The 20,145-nt window shown below is 45.2% G+C and overlaps 1 protein-coding gene and 1 long non-coding RNA gene across 6 annotated transcripts in view; both read right to left on the bottom strand.

Moving 5' to 3' along the window:
• LOC132447467 (uncharacterized) overlaps window positions 1-20,145 on the bottom strand; it is a 453,739-nt gene that overhangs the window by 162,979 nt on the left and 270,615 nt on the right. The gene's annotated exons all lie outside the window — the stretch shown is intronic.
• eng (endoglin) overlaps window positions 1-20,145 on the bottom strand; it is a 42,864-nt gene that overhangs the window by 9,068 nt on the left and 13,651 nt on the right. For all 5 annotated transcript variants that reach the window (XR_009523160.1, XM_060038458.1, XM_060038457.1 and 2 more), the window contains 7 exons: window positions 18,911-19,050; window positions 7,471-7,584; window positions 3,026-3,197; window positions 2,364-2,550; window positions 1,943-2,048; window positions 526-724; window positions 27-169 (listed from right to left, as the gene is read on the bottom strand). Coding sequence is in view for 4 of the 5 variants with exons in the window: in XM_060038458.1 (XP_059894441.1) it covers window positions 27-169; window positions 526-724; window positions 1,943-2,048; window positions 2,364-2,550; window positions 3,026-3,197; window positions 7,471-7,584; window positions 18,911-19,050 (1,061 nt within the window). In the remaining variant the exon portion in view is untranslated. The remainder of the gene's footprint in view (window positions 1-26; window positions 170-525; window positions 725-1,942; window positions 2,049-2,363; window positions 2,551-3,025; window positions 3,198-7,470; window positions 7,585-18,910; window positions 19,051-20,145) is intronic.

Genomic DNA, 20,145 nt, shown 5'->3' with positions numbered 1-20,145 from the left:
TGTGGGGGGGGTGGGGTTCTCCTCACCTCTGCGTAGATCCTCTTGTCGCTCTGCACCTTGGTGTTTGGCTCGAGGGGCAAGCGGTAGTCCGGGGCGGTGTACAGCTGCATCAGCAGGGGCATGTGGGGCGGGCTGGTGGTGAAGGCGGGAACGACCGGATCTCGACTGGCTGCGACCGGGGACATAAAAGGCACGCTGTTCAAATGTTCAAATACTCGTGAAAAATTTTCAACAAATGCGATGAGACAGACGACGGTTCCTGTTGTTATTGTGGCTGTGGTCGCTGCAGTGCCCAGGGGGAATAATAATGGGAATGACCTTTTGTCGCGCTTTGACATATTTAAACCCAATGTTTAAACCGCTTTTATAATATATCTGCTTATATTGCATATTTGATAAGATAGCCAAGCAAATGCAATAAACCCGACCTGTGAACTTGTCCGATTTGAACGCTAATACATTTAGAATACTTAACGGAAACGTCAAATGTTAAACACAGTTGACCAGGTGCACTCATCTCCTTACCTGGCGAATAGTCTTTCAGTATCAGCAGTAACGGGATCATAGATCCCTCGCCCTGGATTTCGGAGTAGCTGGTGAACGATGTAGCCCTGAAATAGTCGAGGGCCTTCTGCTGCACAGCCGGGGCACTGTCATTGGTCAACGTGACTGACTTGTTCAGTTTGTGGTTGAAGTTGCCAGTCAGCCAGATTTCGTTGGTGGACTGTGATGGTGAAGGCAAGACAACAACGAACCAATCAGAACATGATCCAACAGATTGTTCTTATGTTGCTCAAAGAGTAGTAGAAGAGTAATATAGGATGGCATACAATCCTATATTACCTATATTAGTATATATATATTAGTACCAAATGATCCCCCTCTTATCATACTCGTACCAAATGATACGCAAGCAAAGAGAAAAACACACTGTTTTTGCGACTGAAAAAGCAAAGCTGCCATTGTCAACTATTAATATCTAGATACGATTAAAATGCAAGATATTGATATGGATATAACGCGTAATATAATATACTGCATAATATATAATGTAGCAAATAGTATACGACAATTTGAAATTGGGCTCGAACTTTTTGATGAATCCAAAAAATAAAGAATTAAGTGAATACTGTCGGGACTGACTTTCCTCTTCCTTCTGCCTCTGTTTCCTCATCCAATTCAATAAAACCTCAAACGTTCAACTTGTGTAACTTGGCATCGCTACCGAGCTCTCACTCATAAAGCTCTCTCGAGACCCAGGCGCTCACAGTGGGAATGAACACACTTTAATACATTCATCATCGCTTCATCTGTTCCCGTTCGAAATCCGACATTGTGAGCCGATTGGTCCAGATTTTTTTTTTAGAGCATGTAGTAAAGATTGTGGTTCCTACTCCGGAAGTCTTCCTGAACCCCCAACTTTTTGGGGATGTGGGCCTGTGAGGCTCTCTGAGACAGTTACTAGACTACAGTTACTCAAGGGCTATAGTGGTGGGGGAATGGATCCAAATCAAATGGCATACAGATGACATGACCTTGTCGGATTAAAAGCCATTTGGAGTCTGATTAGGAGGCCCTGCCTTTCTCCTGGCTTCCGGATTGTTTAGATGCCTTAAGCTGTCTTGCATCGTTGCAGACGCGTCCACTTCCCCCCATAGTGTATTTCAAATGACCATGGCCTCTCCAGCCCAGGCCAGTCCTTAACTCTCCACAAAGGTCACTCCCCTCACCTTTGTTCTCTGTGTTGTTACAGCCCACCCTCTGAAAGCTCCCGTACAAGAATCACGCACACCCGTTGTCTCTTTGAAGACGCTTGGTTAATGCGCCCAGTGTGACTCCCCATGATCACGCTCCATTAAATCAGATTTTTTGCTGTCAAGGAGTGTTTCTGAAATTATTATTTTTTTCATCTGCTGTACAAAATGAACATGACTCGGCTTACTCCAAACTTGAACGGTGTGAGTTTGCCGAAGCTCCATAATGTCCCTTGGGGGCCTCTCAGGAACAGACTAATGGCCTTCTCTGTGTCCACGCGAACCGACACGTTGCTGAAACACAAACACCAGTACGTTAACGGTGCGTCTGAGGGAAGGGCTGCAGCGATCGTCCCGATCAAACGTCATCTATCATATTGGCGATTTATTCCTTTGGATTTCTTTCATCATCTAAAGTCATTCACAGGGCATTCGAATACGTGCCATTAATAACACGGCACCTCACCCTTTCACAAAAAGCGCACCAGCAAAATTACAAATTAATGACCAACTTGGGCTTCGGCCCGTTAATCTTTACGTCACGGGCCCGGTCTCCGTCCATTAACTTCCCTCCACTAATCATGTCGGCGTCGGTGTCAGAACACGTACCGGGGACTGGCGCTGTCCGGGATGTTGATGATGTGGATCTCCCTGTCGCCGGGGGCGTCCACGAAGCAGGACACCAGGGCGGACTGCGGCTTCGGCTGCAGCTCCACGGAGGGCTGCTGCTCCGTGAAGGGCTTCAGCGACGGGTCTTCGTGCTTCAGGACGCAGTCTCTGGAGCCCAGCCCGGTGCCTGTGGAGGAAAATGGCCATTTTTTAAATTGTGGCGGGGTTTTTTCTTTCTACCAAGTCACTGATGGAGCGATTGACCCTTTCTTTCGTGCATGGTTGCTGTTTGGTGTGACGGCACCTACTATGCCGTTAGAATAGAATAATAGTAATAATCATAATAATCATAAGGTTAATTGTATTTTATTATTAATGATTATAAAAATACATTGCATTTGTATGCCTCCTTTCAGGAGACTCAAGGTTTCCGTACAGAAAAAGAACGGAAACATCACATAGTAGTTAAAATAGTAGTTAAAATGGATGGAGACAATATACATGCAGCAAACAAAATCTTGGAAAAATCCAAGAGACCCTATGAACACTAACCAACAGGAGGGAAGAGGGAACAAGAGTTCAAAAACAAAAAGCACTGTTTTTTGTCCCCCCCCCCCGCACAAACAACGGTCACTTCCTCATTATATATCGGCGGGACTAACCTGCTCTCCCAGTGTAGGCGATGTTCCCCGGGTTTCGGATGGCGGTCAGCGAGGTCACGCCCCCAAAGTATTGTGTGGCCCAGTTGACCAGCTGCCCCAGATCTGTCGGCAGGTCCATCTTATGGGTTTGGTCCTCATGCATCATCAAATTAATGTTGGACTTGTTGCCAACCTGAAAGAAAAACAAGACACAGGACCGTATAAATCACAGTGGTTATCCGACGATCAACTACAAGAATGATCATCCGGCCGTAGGTGAGCTATACAATATTAACACTCCTGTCTTCCCCTTGATTCCTGTTCGACTTAGATTTTGGAACGCTCCTGGCTCAGTCCTGACCAATCGAGGCATCTCTCTTCCGGTTGGAAGGTTCAGGGGATTATCTTGCCTGTCAATAACATGCAAGCACACTGTTACCAGAGTTCCACCAAATGTTTGTGAATTAAACACTTGGTGGAGAGGTATGGTGGAGGTATGGTGGAGAGGCATAGGGAGAGCCCGGAGAGGGCGGGTGGTTTGTTGTCTAAACCTTGCTCTCTTCTTCTGCTCTCTACAACTCTCACATTTCACAGACACCAGCTTTAAGAAGCAACACAATATTCATATTTATTGGTCACACCTTTTTTCTCCCTGGAGTAATGAGTGAGTCAGCTCTTTATTCGTAGGACTTTTCCTCCTGTTTACCCATTTACTGCCACCTTCTACTACCACACACACACACACACACACACACACACACACACACACACACACACACACACACACACACACACACACACACACACACACACACACACTGTACAAAAACACACACACCTCTTACCACTGCTATTCTCAAAGCAGGGTCCATTTGAAAAGGAATGTTTATTATGGTTAAGTGTCCTGGCGATTTCAGTTGGAGCCCCCCCCCCCCCCCACCCCACGACACCCCCCACCCCTACTGGAGGCATAGTCCTTCCTCCACTTCCTGTCTTGGGCCAGGAAACCGGCCCTTTTTTTAAACGGCGTGCGTCATTACAGTTGGCTGGAATCTGGCCCCTATATGGGGTCAAAATATACCGTCCACTAGTGCTGCTAGCCGCATGGAGGTCGATGGAAATATTATACCTTATGGAATAATAATAATACTTGTATAATGGATGATTTTGTTTTTCTGGAAACAGTATTGGATAAGGGTAATATTTGACCCATTAGTTAACTGACATTAATCAACTGGTTAATTAATTAATTCAGTCATAAATATTTACTACCAGTTATTTAACTGGTTAACTAGCGGCCTAAAAAATCATTTACTAATGGTGTTCCTGTTTACTGGCATTGTTCATGGTAACTTAGGTAATGGTATTCAAGTAGGATATTTATTTATACATTATTTAATAGAGTTAGGGCTAGGGCTAACCCTAACCACAACCAGATTTATGTACCCTTATTGTAGAATGTTCCTGTTATGCTTTTGATGTACATAGAGGGATAGGGGTTAAGTCTGAGTTTTTTGGTGTCTGGGCAAATATACAAAAATAGTTACACAACTTCATTACTTTATGTACTGTGTGGATAAAACGGGGATATGAGTGTGTTCCCTTTACATAATAGCATAATCACTCTACAGCTGTTAGTTTGGTACATCAGCAATATTCTATATAATTCAAAAGTCTGGAAAAAGAACATTCCAGAAAGCAGTTTCCTGGGTGTGAGTGTGTATGGTGTGTGTGTGTGTGTGTGTGTGTGTGTGTGTGTGTGTGTGTGTGTGTGTGTGTGTGTGTGTGTGTGTGTGTGTGTGTGTGTGTGTGTGTGTGTGTGTGTGTGTGTGTGTGTGTGTGTGTGTGTGTGTGTGTGTGCGTGTGCACATATGCTTGTTTGAGGGCAGTTGAAGTCGTCTGATTGAACAGTTGGATTAAAACAAAACGAAAGGGGAAAAGATTAACTGCCACTGATGTGAACCAGCTCTTTTGGGGACAACACATTTGGGAAACTGGAGATAATAAAGTCAAAATAAGATTCCAGAGAAAGTTGTCCCGAGACACAATTCAAAGTAATCCTTCTAATATGTTGATTAAAGCAAATGTGCACATCATCAAGCGTGATGCAATCACAGAAATGAACATTTCTCTGGGTAGTAGATTCATTTAGGTAGGAATACTCTAAAGTACAACGCAGTGGTATGTCTTACAAATATAAAGCAGATGGTACAAATGTTTCCATGTGGTATTGATCTGTCTCGCTCACCCCTTCTCCAACATTGACTTGATGAAGCTTTTTTTTTACAGAGAATCGGTTCCCTCTGCAAAGCTTTACTATCAAATTATGAATTTGAGTGATGATTTAATCGTAACTCAAGGTCTACGCTGCCTAAAGTCAGAAACATTTTAATATCCTCTCCAGTGGCTGAATGGGCCTAAAAAAAAATATGATGATTCAAAAAATTCATCAAGGTCTTAGGTCGATCACCAGACGCTCAGAGGGGCGAGGTGGAATACAGGATACAAATGCACAGTGCGCTACAGAAAAACGTTTGGAAAAACAAAACAGAAAGCTCTAGTCGGCTCCGGGAACTTGCTGAGCCATGTCCTGTTTGGATTGGGTCCCTTAGTCCCCAGCGTGCTTCCAGGTATCACCACCTGGTCATCCTGTACTGGTATACAGGTTCACACTATGTCCCTGAAGTACTATGTCCCCAAAACACTGGCCCTATTATGCTACCAACACCCTTGGTTCACATTATGTCCCCAACACAGTCTGTCCCCAATGTGTCCCCAAAACGACACACTCTGTCCCCAACACATAATGTCCCCAACACACTCTGTCCCCAACACATTATGTCCCCAACACACTCTGTCCCCAATATGTCCCCAAAACGACACACTCTGTCCCCACTCTTTCCCCAATACACTGTGTCCCCAACACACTCCGTCCAACACACTCTGTCCCTAACATGTCCCCGACACACTCTGTCCCCGACACACTCCGTCCCCAACACACTCTGTCCAACACACTCTGTCCAACACACTCTGTCCCCCACACATTATGTCCCCAACACTCTCTGTCCCTAACATGTCCCATACACACTATTTCCAAACACACTCTGTCCCCACTATCTTTCCCTCAATGCAGTGCCCCAGATGAGCCGTCAAACCCCCCAGTGACGTCCTTCCTCAGACAGACACAGAGCAGATGCTGTTGTTTCAGGTTAAAGACAACACACACACAATCACTCCCCCGCGTGATCCCACCGAGAACATCCCGTGGGCCGGGGGAATGTACTGCAGACCTCAGCAGGATGTAACACACGGTGTAGGATCTCTACTCTTTTACTGGAAGCGCATCATCTTTTTTGTAGGCGCACCGGTTCTCTTGTTAATGACGTGACAAACTGAAAGATGGTCAATTGAGACAAAAAGTTTTTTAGATGGTTTTATATTTTGACTGTTCCTTAGAATCACTATGGCTTTCTTGCTTCCTTTTGTCCACATCTGCTGGCGCTGTCAATTGAATAGATTCATATTTCCTGAAACCCATTTGCCTCAGATTGATTTTAATTTACTCCCAGTCTGTCCTGCAATTATGCGAGGCACAGCAACAATCCTAAACAGTTAAATACGACATCACTTCTTCAATGTTGTTTTAGGGAATCCAACAGTGAGAGTCCAAGAAAGTCCAAGAAAATGCAGAAATTTCCAATTTATTACAGACAGACTCAACCTGACACTGACAGAAGCCCTTGAACAAAGTGAAAACTAAACCTCATTGGATTCTCATTGGAACAGCTTTTTCTTTTTCTTTTTTACAGACAATGCAGTTGGTCGTTTTTCTTTTTTCTTTTTTCTATCTGGCTACCCAAGCACTCCCACTCTGTTATCTATTTTATAGAGTGCAGTGCTCAAATGTAAACTGTCGCACACACAGAGAGAAGCCCTGGGGGAGAGTCAGCGAAAACAAACAAGGTTAATTGTTTCTCTAAACTGGCCCTGAGGAACACACATCTGTGCTACTTTGATTCCGCACCAAGCATCTGGCACTAGCTTCGTACATCTGGGGGGTGGGAGTATTCAAACAAAAATACTCTGAAGTCCAACCCCCGAATCGATACAAATATTGATTCGCTAGATGTGCTACTGTGTGACTGCTACTGCTGGTGCTATTGTTATGGAACCCCTGTGGAAGACGCTACTGGAAGGCCAACCCAGATGTGGGTCTGCCCTGATTATGGGTCTGCACCGAGGCAAGGGTAGAAGACATATAGATAGTCGGCTGGACGGCTATGCCGCAGTGAAGTAGACTGGTTTAGTCTGCTACCCACGCCCTGGCACCTGTAAGGAGCATTGAGTAGGACGCCTACCCAATGTGAATGTCAGGGTAGTGGGGGGCCATACACCTGTGTGTTTACCCTGCTGGAACAGCTCTGTGAAGGGGGTCCAATTGAAAGTAAGGGCATTAATGTACTCACGTAGACGTTGACGTCTTTGTTCAGTTCCAAGAGCACGTGGCTCGCAGCAGGGGAGCTCGAGGTGAGGATGACCTTCATGGGCCCGGCCATGGTCATGTTCAGACTGAACATACCCTGGAAGACAGAGAGATTGAGCTTGGATTTAGAATATGTTGTCATTTAGTGGATTGTTCGATCCGTAATGAACTACGGGCTGAACAGTCAAATCACGGCAAGTGTCACGGCAGAGTTCCTTAAGAGTGGCTCTAGAGTAGCTGTTGACCCATTACCACAGAGAGGTCATCGTAGGACAAATACAGGGGTCTCTCATAACACTAACGATGGGTCATGGCCTTTTCATGTTCAAGGGTACTACAGGGTAGGCTCAGCTACCTTTACATTAGTGCGTTTAGCAGATGCTTTTACCCAAAGCCACTTGCCATAAGTACATTTGTCATTGACCCTGGACAATGTTCGCTGGTACAAAATAGTAGCAGACCTTTAATAAGTATTATGAGCGAAAACTGTGTGTACTACGTTGACACCTCTGTGAAAAGGATCGGAATCAGAAACAAAAGGTTAGGTCATTCAGTGTCATAGAGTACATGTTAGGAGTAACAATGCAAGACATGTTCTCAATACATCTTCTATATCCAATGTGTCCTTCACTGCCGATCATGCACTTGGAAACATGCTCTCCTTGAAACCCAGTGACCCACATTATCATATCTGGACAGTACATCACCAGGGGTGCTTGGATGACATCATCGGACATGTATGAGATGACGATTAAGTTATAAAGCAGCTCAACAGGGGAGTCCGGTCGTACAATGTGTTAAATACATGCACAGATGTAGGATGTCTGGGGTAGGTGGTCACACAATCGCACGCACGCACGCACGCACACAAGCATGTTTCGGTTGTTCAGGGTTGGACAATTATGCGTTAAAATAAACCGAATACAATAAACAAAAAAAGAATCAGCAGACACAACCGCTTCACCTTGTCGACTAGACATTTCCTACAACCCGTCTCCAAATGAGCTTCCGTAAAAAGAAGACAAAGCAAATTGGAAGCACAGATCTACAACCCCGAATCCTCATCTCCTGCACCGCCATGACACCTCGCTATCCAGAGGGAGGCTGTCTGAAATTCATCGCACCGCAGAGGCAAGAATTTAATCTAACACTGCAGGCTCCAGCAGAGAGAGCGATCTGCGGAAGGGACTGGAATGGTCGTGGCTCGGCCGGTAATGGTATCTCTGTAGCGGGGCTGATAAAGCTCCCATGCAAACAAACGCTGAACAGACCCTTCTCTATCCCTTCCTTCAGCTTTTATTGAGCCGCTGACGAGGAGCACAGGGCCTGCCTGCGAGAGGGTAGGAGTCGTCAGGGCGGGAATGGGTGACCGTCTCAGGTGCACGCGTCGTGCAGCAGGGAGCGCCTGGAGAAACGGAATGATTTGAGGGTCTGTGTGTATGACGAGAGCCTTGATCGGCGGCCGGTCGAAGTCACGGGGGCCCAGGGTCAGACTGCGGAGGGTTTGTTGATACGAGAGGGAGGGGTCGGTGAGGGCAAAGCGGTTGCGGTGCTGCAGGAAGCATCCGTCCACCCGTTGGTAGGTGTCTGTCATCCGTTATCATCCTTACATTCAACCTTCCATCACCCTAGCTCCACATCCGTCCGTCCACCCATCCATCCATCTATCCATCCATCAAACCGTCTATCCATGCATCTCTCCATCGACCCACAATCCATCCATCCATACACCTATCATCCATCAATCCATCTAACTATAGTCCATCCATCCATGTAACTATCATCCATCCATACGTCCATTCATCTATCCTGCCAGCCCCTTGGGATAAGGGACCAGAACGCTGACACGCACTACCCTGAACCCTTTTTTTAAGAAGAAAACTAAGAAGTCATAAGAGTCATTGTTTCGCCATCAGCGTGGAGAAATGCACACTACAGTGGCCAATCCTTCATGTCGTGACTCAACAGAAACGGATTGGCTGCAGCACACTTTTATTACAGAAACCGAAAACAAATCACGAACGCGGTAGTTTTAAATGGCATTTTTTTTAATTATTTAACAGCCGAAAAAACTTTTGTTGTATTTATTTTATCATTATTTATTTATTTTTGTTCTTCCCTTTTTTAAATGAATCCAACTGTATAATCATAATAAAAACAATATCTGTGCTACCAGGCTGTCTCGATGTACCCCCTCCTGCTGTGTGATTTGGCAGAGAAAGAGAGAGCAAGAGAGAGAGAGACAGAGAGACAGAGAGAGAAAGAGAGAGAGAGAGAGTTATTCAAATCCGTTCCAGATCTGTGTTGTGCTTTCTGTACACTGCTGGGTAAACACCTGGACCCCCCCTCCCCGTATAGATTCAGTGGCGTGTCCAATCGCACAACGGGCCAGTTGTCAACGCTCTAGCCACCGCAAAAGAACACTCTACGGCTGTACGACATTTGGGAGAGGATAGGTCTGAGTTGAAAATGTTAGCTACATGGTCTGAGCTATGAAATTGACTTGGCAAAACGATGAACAATGAATTAGCAATGAATGGATTTACAATTCATCCTTCACGTGATAGCTTTGCTTTGCTCAAATATTTGATTCCTCTTACATCCTTGTGTTGGTTTTCCTGCCAAACACTACCAAAATATTATCCCATAAACCCCTAACAGCTTCCTTCCATGGAAGTGGACTCGTGTTTTTCGCTTTGGCAAACGTCAAATCCCCGTTATTAAATTCATCTTGTTGCTACCTGCTGGGAGCCGCATATGATCTAAAAGGATTATGATGAGCTAATGCCAGATCATGGAGCGGTAATTGCCGGTCCCCCGCGGAGCGAGACGAGGCCAGAGTAGACCTCATAACATGGACAAACACCACAACAAACCGAGACGGAAGAGGAAGACGAAAATAAAAAATAAAAACAAGCTGACGGGAGAGCCTTTCGAAATGTCACGGGCGGGACAGAAAGAGAAGGACGTAGAAGAGGGTGAATACATCTGATAATGAAGAGGATGTGAACTGGGAGGATGTTTGCCGCGGCGTGATGTGCGACAGATCCGTATAGCGGCGCGTCTACAGAGTGTGCGTCGCGTGGAAGAAGGTCACCGAAAGGAATGAACGAGAAGAGAGCGAGGGAAGGAAGGTGAAGGGAAAAACGGCGGCTGATGCTATCCCATCCCACCGAAATGATGGCGGGATGCGATAGCTGTTGCTTTTTGACACACGGGTTCGCATGCGCAGGCGTCAAGTCGAAAAAACGTATCAGGTCGTTTTTCCTAATTCAGCCACATCCACCTCAATTAGTTTGCATTTGCTATTGTGTTGGTTTAGCCCTTCTGGATATATCGTCTTGCCTGCCAACATTAAACCATTGCACCATCTCACTAATTAGCCCAACGAGGTGGACTTTGTGGGAGCCCCTTGTTTGGCAGGAAGTCGAAATTTAAATGCAATCCTGTTATGTCGCTGCGTCTGCTCCCTCCGCAAGACGGGAAACATCCCGATGTGAGCGGGGCGAGTGCGCAGGGTATTAAGCTCCAAAAAAAGTGTGTGTGCGTGCGTGTGGTTAGGAGTTGCGAGAGAGAGAGAGAGAGAGAGAGAGAGAGAGAGAGAGAGAGAGAGAGGCGAGGGCTGTAGTGTCTAACCAGGCATGGATCTCCATTTCACTGTTTATGGTTAGTGTGTTGTTTTTTGATTTGGACTTTTCTTACTTTTATCCCCCTGCCGTCTTGTACGGGCAGAGGAAAGCCGATTCACAATAGGACTACAGACACAGCCATTACTGGGTAGGAATTGATAATGAGACATGGAAGCGGAGGAGTGGTGCAAACAAGTGAACAGGGGGATATTTCTGCAGCATGGCAGCGCCGGATATAACCCTAATTGAAAGGAAAAGAACAGCGTTGTGGCTGGTGTGGGTAAAAATAAAGCCCGGAAGAGTCGCATTCATAATGAATTTGACATGCTTTACCTTCAAACGAGGAATACTGTCGGCATGAAAGCTGCCACGGCTTCACGGAGTAATGACACAAAGAAAGAAGGAATTGTATTTTCTCGTTTTTTGTTAGCTTATGTTCAAACAATGCGCCTTTTTCTCACGTGAATATTATATTGTGTTGTAGCATTATGCAGTGTGGAAAAGTAGCAAAAAGGGTAAATAAAATGTATGATACATTGACGATACAAAATCATTTTAACCCCATAAAATATTCAAAACAATGAAGAAGAGAATGTGGAGTTGTATATTAGGATAAGAAGATGATGTCCACCTCTCTGGCCTCATTCTCCTACAACAAGCTCGGTCACCATAACTTTAATAAACCCCCCACACATTTTACCCCGTGCCCCCATGATCACATGACCTCCGACCTTTGAACCAAGCAAAGTACAAAAGCAATCGTTTTCCCTCCTCAGACCTCTTTCCCTTTCTCTTTTCCTCAAAGCACTCCTTTCCCCCTTCTTCTCTTCTCCACTGCAGCACAGCCTCTGCTGACGCTGCTTCCACTTATTCTTTTTGTGTCTCGCGTCTCACCCCGGGCCGGCACCGAGGGTCCGGTCTCGGGCCCTGTGCAAGGCTCCCCTCGCCCCCTAGGGGACCGGCCGTGCCAAGGTGTCACATCAATGGGCTGTGGAAGAACTACTCCTCCCCCAGTTCTTTTTTTTCTTACTCGGTTTCCTTGTAAGCGACGGACGACCATTTTTCTTATTTTCGCTGCCCATCCAATTACCTCTGAAACCCCCCCTCTCTGTGTCTGTCTTTGTCTCTGTGTGCGTGTCTCTGTCTCTCTTTGTGTCTCTGTGTGTGTGTCTCTGTCTGTGTGTGTGTCTCTCTGTCTCTCTTTGTGTGTCTCTGTGTGTGTCTCTCTGTCTCTCTTTGTGTGTCTCTGTGTGTGTCTCTCTGTGTCTCTGTGTGTGTCTCTCTGTGTCTCTGTGTGTGTCTCTCTGTCTCTGTGTGTGTGTCTCTGTCTCTGTGTGTGTGTCTCTGTCTCTGTGTGTGTGTCTCTGTCTCTGTGTGTGTGTCTCTGTCTCTGTGTGTGTGTCTCTGTCTCTGTGTGTGTGTCTCTGTCTCTGTGTGTGTGTCTCTGTCTCTGTGTGTGTGTCTCTCTCTCTCTCTCTCTCTCTCTCTCTCTCTCTCTCTCTCTCTCTCTCTCTCTCTCTCTCTCTCTCTCTCTCTCTCTCTCTCTCTCTCTCTCTCTCTCTCTCTCTCTCTCTCTCTCTCTCTCTCTCTCTCTCTCTCCTGCCACAGAAGAAAAAAGAGAGGAGGAGAGGGAGATATTTTCTTCTGTGGGCCGTTACCCTTCTAGGAGCACATTTTAAATGTGAATTATGGTCATATTTGTGACCTGTGGGGATGGATTATGGAATAAGGGGCGGAAGAGCGGTGCTTTGGCGGCACATTCCTGCTTTTGTTTCGGTGATAGCATGAGGAATGGATTCAGGGTTTGGGCTTTTTGTTCTTTTTTTTTTTAATCAGTGCAAAGTGCAACGCAGGTGAGACTAAACTGTCACTGCTAGGCCCTAAATCAGCGAGCGCCACAATGGGATGTTGGGAGATGGTAATGAAAAGAGGAAGAAGGCTAGGGGTGGAGGAGATGGGGGGGGGGGGTGGAGACAGAGAAAGCCAGATTGGGGAGCGTCTGCAAGAAAAATGCTTCCCATCCAGCCGGACAGCTCTGGCAAGAGATAAAGACATTCCCTTCTATTAATGTGTTTACGAAAAAAAAAAAAACTCCTCCAAAGGCTGACATTTCTTCGTTCCGCCTCAGGAACAGATAAGAACGTTGTGATACTAAATGTTATGACCCCTTCGCTCCTTCAGGTTTTTTTTTACACGAGGAAAAAACATCCACTGACTGTCCCCGAAGACAGCAGGATAGGGTAGCTGGCTGGAATTTCCATTTAATTAGGACGCCATGTTTCACAAAACCAAACGGCTTTTTGTGAATATTCAGCAATACCCCACGCGCATCCTCTCGCACACTTCCCCGGTTCAACACAAAAAAAACAACTGGTAATCGTTTTCCTTAATCTGGCTCCCAAAGAAAGCTGATTTTGCAGAAGAAAGCTGTCATTGTTTGAGTTTTTCTCCCACTTATAGCACTCTGGAAGGTGCCTGTTCCTGTGTGTTCCTGGTGTCGGTGAGGTGGGACATCCCCCGACACACAGTCTGGATACAGCTGTTTGTGTGCCATGAAAAAGGCTATACAAAAGCAATGAGTTGGTATTAATGTTATTATCATGCACAAATGCAATGATTTCGAAGTATTATTGATAATACTTACATTGATACTAAATTAGCATTTGTATTATTACCATGGACCTTGCATTGAGTTTCAATCGCTTTTTATCAATTTAATGGTATAAGTGTTGTGATAAAATACGATTTAGCATCCTATAGACTGTCATTCAAGAGCAAAAGTAAATTTGTCTGTCATAGTCATGGTATCTGAAACAACTGATGTTATGACGTGATCAGAAAAGTTTTTTTTTATTCCACGTTACCCTGAAACAAAAGAAAACATGAAAAAAAAGAGGAACTAAAGAAATATGATGAAATGGCGGACTTTCAAATGTAACCATGCCATCGCATTGGACTCTGTAACGTGGAATTGTATGTTTCAAATATATCGGTTGGATGGAAAAAAAGGGGAAATCCAAAATGCAAAACATCAGAGTGAGGGTGAAACACAAGACTGTTCTCGTGTACGCCACCGCAGCTTCAGGGAATCGTGCTATATACTACAGTCGCTTTCTTATCGGAGAGGGGACTTTGAAAAGACGATTCCCTGCTGGTGTTTCTTGTCGTGCCTTCATTAGTTTTGGGCGGCGCGGAGGGATTTAGGCAGACAGACCTCGGCTGCTGTGTCGCACCGTCTCGCTGGGAATCACCACCCAACACATTAAGCCCCCTGCTTCCAAATCGCCCACATCTTACAGGCCTCTTGTCTGCATCCACAACACCGGCTGAAAGATGGGAAGGCACAGTTTTTCTCAGCAAAAGAGACAAAGAGGGAGAATGAGATATTAACACACAGAGAGACGGACAGACAAACAGAAAAAAAGCGAGAGAGAGAGAGAGAGAGAGAGAGAGACAGACAGAGACTGAGAGAGACAGACAGACACAGACGAAGACAGAGATGGAGAGATAGAGAGAGAAAAAGATAGAGAGGACCAAATGAGATGGAAGCAACACAGACAAGGTAGCGAACGAGCAGTGATAAAGACATGACTAATGTTCTCTGACCAGACAATGTGGGCCAGTGAAAAATGGAGGCTTCTGTGGCAATAAGACTACAGATTAAAAGTTGTAGTCTCTTTTTGTTTTTGTTTTGCTGTGATCTAGAAAAATGATGGTACATCGTAGACTTGACAACAAAAAATACCAGACAGTCAATTATAAAATATTTATGTTTTTTTATACTGTGATGTAAATAAGTCGTCTACAGCAAAACGCTAGCAAGTTTTACCCTCTTGCCAAACTCCGAAACAAATGGAAACAACACCCAAAGCCTCTGATAATATAAATGTATTCTGAGCCACTCAAAGTAACCCACCCAACAGCAGTGAACGCGAGCCTGCTGCTGGACAACCCAAAAAAAAGTCCACCGAATGTGTGTGTGTGGAAGGACAGAACAGAAAAAGGTGAGCGAAAATCGAAAAGCCCGAAGCTGCGACAGAGAGACACCAGGCGATGTTGTAAAGCTGTTAGGAGACACAGGGTTTCTTCAGGTCAGTCCTACACCAGCAGATATCATGGCTGGTTTTTACTCCATACCAGTGGATCTCTGCCACAGCAACCACTGTGGAACATTACTGGTTGGGCCGTCTCACAAAACAGACTTGATTAATATCTAAAGTAAAGTCTGACAGCAGACCGGTGTGGGTGTCAGATTGACTCGGCTGCCAGATCGACTCGGGGTCCTGCGCTTACAGATGACGTATCGACACTTGACGTATCGACACAAGCCAACGGACAAACCCGGAAGGATTGTTTATAAACGGGGCTCAATCATGGACATAAAAAGAAGGCTCAATCCGTTTTGGTTTGATTTCATTGGACGCAGCCCGTTCTTTCGCACAACAAAGATATTGGAAACACGTCTCAAAGCACTGATGAATGCATATGTAACCCAGTTCCTGTTAGGGACTCTTATTCTGAAGGAGGAGAACGGAAGTGTCTGCGTGTGGGTCGCTGTTTTGACTCTGTGTTGGGAGCGCTGGAAATAAAGTGGATCGCCCCGTTCAGTGAATGGAGTTAACCGATTCTTCTTTTATATATAACCCAAGTATATGCAACAATAATTTGTACATTAGATTAATATTCATAGATTAGAAAACAAAAGGAGATCGTTAATACTTGGGAATAACATGGGAACGAATGAAACGTGCATGCGCATTTAAAAGACAGCGTTTACAGGAAGTGCGTCATTATTGCGCATCTAGGACCCCGAGTCGATCTGGCAGCCGAGTCAATCTGACACCCACACCGGCTTAAATGGGTTTGAGCTCGAAGGGTGATTTGCTTTCTTTTGCTCCGTATTGTTTTGACCAATCACGTCGCTGGAGGCGGGGATCGCTGAGTGCGTAATTGGAAACACAACCTCGGCCGGCACTGGTTAACCCTAAAAAAGTTTTAGAATCAACACCTTGTTAGCTCACCGAATGAGTTTTGTACGGTAGAATATCTCTGAAACAAGCGTAACTCCGCTCCTTTACTGTCTAGGCTCTGTGCCGTTCTTCCCGGAAGTTCGGCTGTAGCAAAGTAGGACTGCTGATTCCCAGATCACTGGTAGAAGAAATAAGTGGTCATCAAGCTTCTTGTCAAAAGAGTAAAAGAGTAACAAGAAGGCAGAGCTAGATTCCAGTTAATGCCGGGAATTAATGCCCGTTAATGCCGGGAATCCGATTTCTTTGGAGGCCCCAGCCAGCGGAATGGGAGTTCTGATGGTCAAATACTGAGAACCAAGAGCCCAGAGGATGTGATGTGTCAATGTTCATCATCCCTTTGACAATAGGGTCGGAGAAGGTTCACAGAATCCCCCTCTCCCTGGTAGTAATGAGTCTTAACCTCCTCACGAACCGAAGGACGTGTGTCATGGGCAGGTCCACATGATTAGGACAAAAATGATCATTCAATGTAACAGGCTTACAAAGAGATTTATTTAAGACTGACCAAAATCTGGATTTCGATTAATATGCAATTGATACCCTGGTCATGTGTGACACATCATAGAAAAGAGAGGTTTATTTGAAGAGGGGGAGGATGACGCACTAGAGTCCTTCACCCACACTGCAGGTCAATGATTTTCTTGGAAGAGCTCAAGTCATAGCGTTCACCAGAAGTCACTGATGAGAATTAAATAATTTAAACCCATTATAGTTCTGCCAGTTGCTAGGCAGCCTTTGTAAACTTTGGAGAGTAAATCAAGTCTGAATTAAAGAAATGAAGACACAGGACAGGAAGAAAAGCTGAATTATGAGGGAGATAGAGAGGAGTAGGGTTTTTAAAGACTATTAAGGACAACAGATTGAGGTTGAGGTTCTTGGCTGTGTGAAGGGCTGCTCAATTATTCTAGCTCCAGACAGTATTCATCATTTTTTGAGCAAGGACACAAGCAACTCTACTTCCCCCAAAATCGAAAAAACAATTCATAATTTCATCATAATTTGTCTCTTCTATTCGACAATCAACCAAAAGAGTATGCACAATCTTTTCACTACGTCAAAGAAAACACACAACATGTCCTGATTCACCTGTAGGCGTATGCTTTGTTTCAACACAATAGAATCCAACACAGCCGGCAATAAGTTTGAAGTAAATATCCGACTAGGCCCGAGCCTATGGTATAGTATAGCATATTGTATTGTCTACAGTCTATTGTTTCGCACACACAATTCCTGAAGCGATAGCGGACAGAGTTGCAGCCATACTTTCCCCTAGTCTGAGAACTCCCTATATGTTTACATGATTTTTGTATACATTTGCTTGTTCTGCTTTTTAACGCATTGATCGACAGGATGTGAAGCGAGGAAGTGAAAGCAATCGAACCTGTGGCGACCTCAAGGCCTGTTGCCTTCGCGTTTAGCTCGTAAGCGGATGGAGCCAGCAAGACACCAAGTATGTTTAGAGAGACGTGGATTGATCTGAGATGTGCAGTGTTTGAGCCAAACTACATTAGGGGGTTAGGTCTTTATGTGGAAACTTCTTTGGGGGGCCACCTGTTTTAAGTAACACAATGCCCTTTCATATACTTGTAAGAATAGTGTCTGCTTCTTTTTGTTTTGAGCCACGTCAAAGACCGTTTTTTGTCACCCTGTTGGGAGACAAACTTTGCAGACTCTGAATTTGAATAGTCGTGCCGTCGGAAGACAACAGCGAATTACGAAAGCGTTAGGAATAGGGAGGCAGCGTGCGACATAGTGTGTCAAGAAATTAGCTTCAAACTGAACGTGATGCAATCATTAGCCAACGGTATATCTTCTGCTATCGCTGGAGCAGATAAATGTGATATATATATAGATTAAATATAGCACACAGAAACTGTTCACGCGTTGACAGTACTTCACGGTTGTCAGACGCTATCGCAGAAATAACCCAAACAACAGTTTGTGATCGCAATCTTATCTTTGCATTGCTCAAGCCTTTCAAGTACATAATTATAACATGCCAAAGGACAAATGTATAAGAACATAAGCATATGTGGCCTTCATCGAAAGAAAAACCTGTTAAAACCTGTATTTATTATTAAAGTTATCATCAAATTTCAGCAGAACACATATCATGCATCGTTGAAAGTAAGACTCAGATCGTTAGTAGTTTCTATACGTTATACCGTCTGACATTCTCAGTAAATATTGCACTTCACACATCGGGGACCTCAGGGAAAGAGGCGCGACCCCGCCGTGACCCTGCATCCACTCGGGTTTGAACATCTGACACGTGTTAATGGTCAAGCGTTACACTGGGGAGTCCCTGGTGTTTACACTGAACTCGGCTAGCTGCTCACTAACACGCTAGCTCTGTCATGTGGAATCACTCACACCCCCTGACGCAAGTGGCCGTTTCACAAGAGGAGTGGGCGGGGGGGGGGGGGGAGAAGATTACAGCCTTGTTTGGACTATTATATTAAAAAGGATTTCATACACTGGAGAATTATCCCAGGATGTTTTTCCTATCTAATGGTGGGGAATTAGTTATTACGGACCCGGTAGCCAAAACATATATTTCCTTAGAATAACGCAGCACAATATGCGTAGCACACATTTATCGTAATGACTGCGTTCAGGCCTGCGTCGCACATAACAGGAATAACAGTGATCAAAAGAAAAAGGAGGCAATAGGGATGTTTGTTGTGCAATCCTGTGTAGCTCAGTCGGTGGAGCGTGGCATTAAGGGGTTAGACTCCTCCCCACCGCATGCGTCCATACGTACACTTGGGCCGGGCTGGATGTTGAGGATGTGCACCTCCTCGTTGCCGGAGGTCAGGAAGCTGGTCCAGCAGCCTACGGGCATCTCCTCTACCTGCACCCAGGGGTTGGCCTTGGGTAGAGGCACACAGCTCTGAGCAGCCCCTAGACAGGACACAGCACACAGCAGCAAAGCATCAGGGGAGCGGTTCAGATGGGCAATGTGTATGGTAGGCTGTGTCTTGATGCCATGATGGTGGAGGTGTGAATTATGAATCCAAGAAGAGGGAACTACTGTGGAAATAAAAGTTTGCAATGAATGAGAAAAAACAGAAAGTCGTTGAATGTTACACAATGCTTTTCTGTCTTTCGGGGAAGCCGGTTTTAAGGTCTGAAATGGTTTGAATCGGTTCCCAGGAAAGACATTACTGTTAGGAAAACACTAGATCGCTGCATAGCGATTTGCTTTCTTAATATGTATTTATTATTCTAATTTTTCTTTTATTATGACCTATGACCAAAAGACACGCGTCCGTTGAGGTCATCACCCTGACACTCGACAAATGAATCTCATTCTAAACAGGCCACCTTCAGAAGTACCAGGACTTTAACACTTTGATAGACCCAATCAATCAACGTCTGAGTGCACAATAAGGACCTCCGAAGGTGTGGTGGTTTCCTGTCTCATTCATGTCTGCCTCCTTCATACGTCCATATCCTCCTCCCAGAAGGCAAGGCTCGGTGAGCTTTAAAGTTATTATTAGTCCCATTTTGTTCCCGTTGGTGACTCAGTGTATGGCGTCTTAGTGGATGGTGTTCAGACGTTGACTCCGTTGGATAAAGCTAGCTATCTAGTGTATCTGCAAAACAGATTACTCTGCACCTATTATTTATCGTCATCGCAGAGCCGGGACACTGCAGCTGTGTTTCTGTGTGTGTGTGTGTGTGTGTGTGTGTGTGTGTGTGTGTTTCTGTGTGTGTGTGTGTGTGTGTGTGTGTGTGTGTGTGTGTGTGTGTGTGTGTGTGTGTGTGTGTGTGTGTGTGTGTGTGTGTGTGTGTGTGTGTGTGTGTGTGTGTGTGTGCGCACACGTGTGTGTGTGTGTTCTCCTTCATAACAGCAGTGCGTTCTACATTTAGAAAGCATGAACTGTTGCCAAAGAAAACGTTGACCATTTGTATGCACTGTGATATTCTCCTCCAATGAACCGACTCCTTCCTCAGGAAGCACGGGGTCAGTAACCACTTCCTACCCAATCAGAA

This window comes from Gadus macrocephalus, chromosome 19 (genome assembly GCF_031168955.1).
Source record: "Gadus macrocephalus chromosome 19, ASM3116895v1".
NCBI classification, from domain to species: Eukaryota; Metazoa; Chordata; class Actinopteri; order Gadiformes; family Gadidae; genus Gadus; species Gadus macrocephalus.
This window is presented reverse-complemented; position numbering and strand designations above follow the sequence as displayed.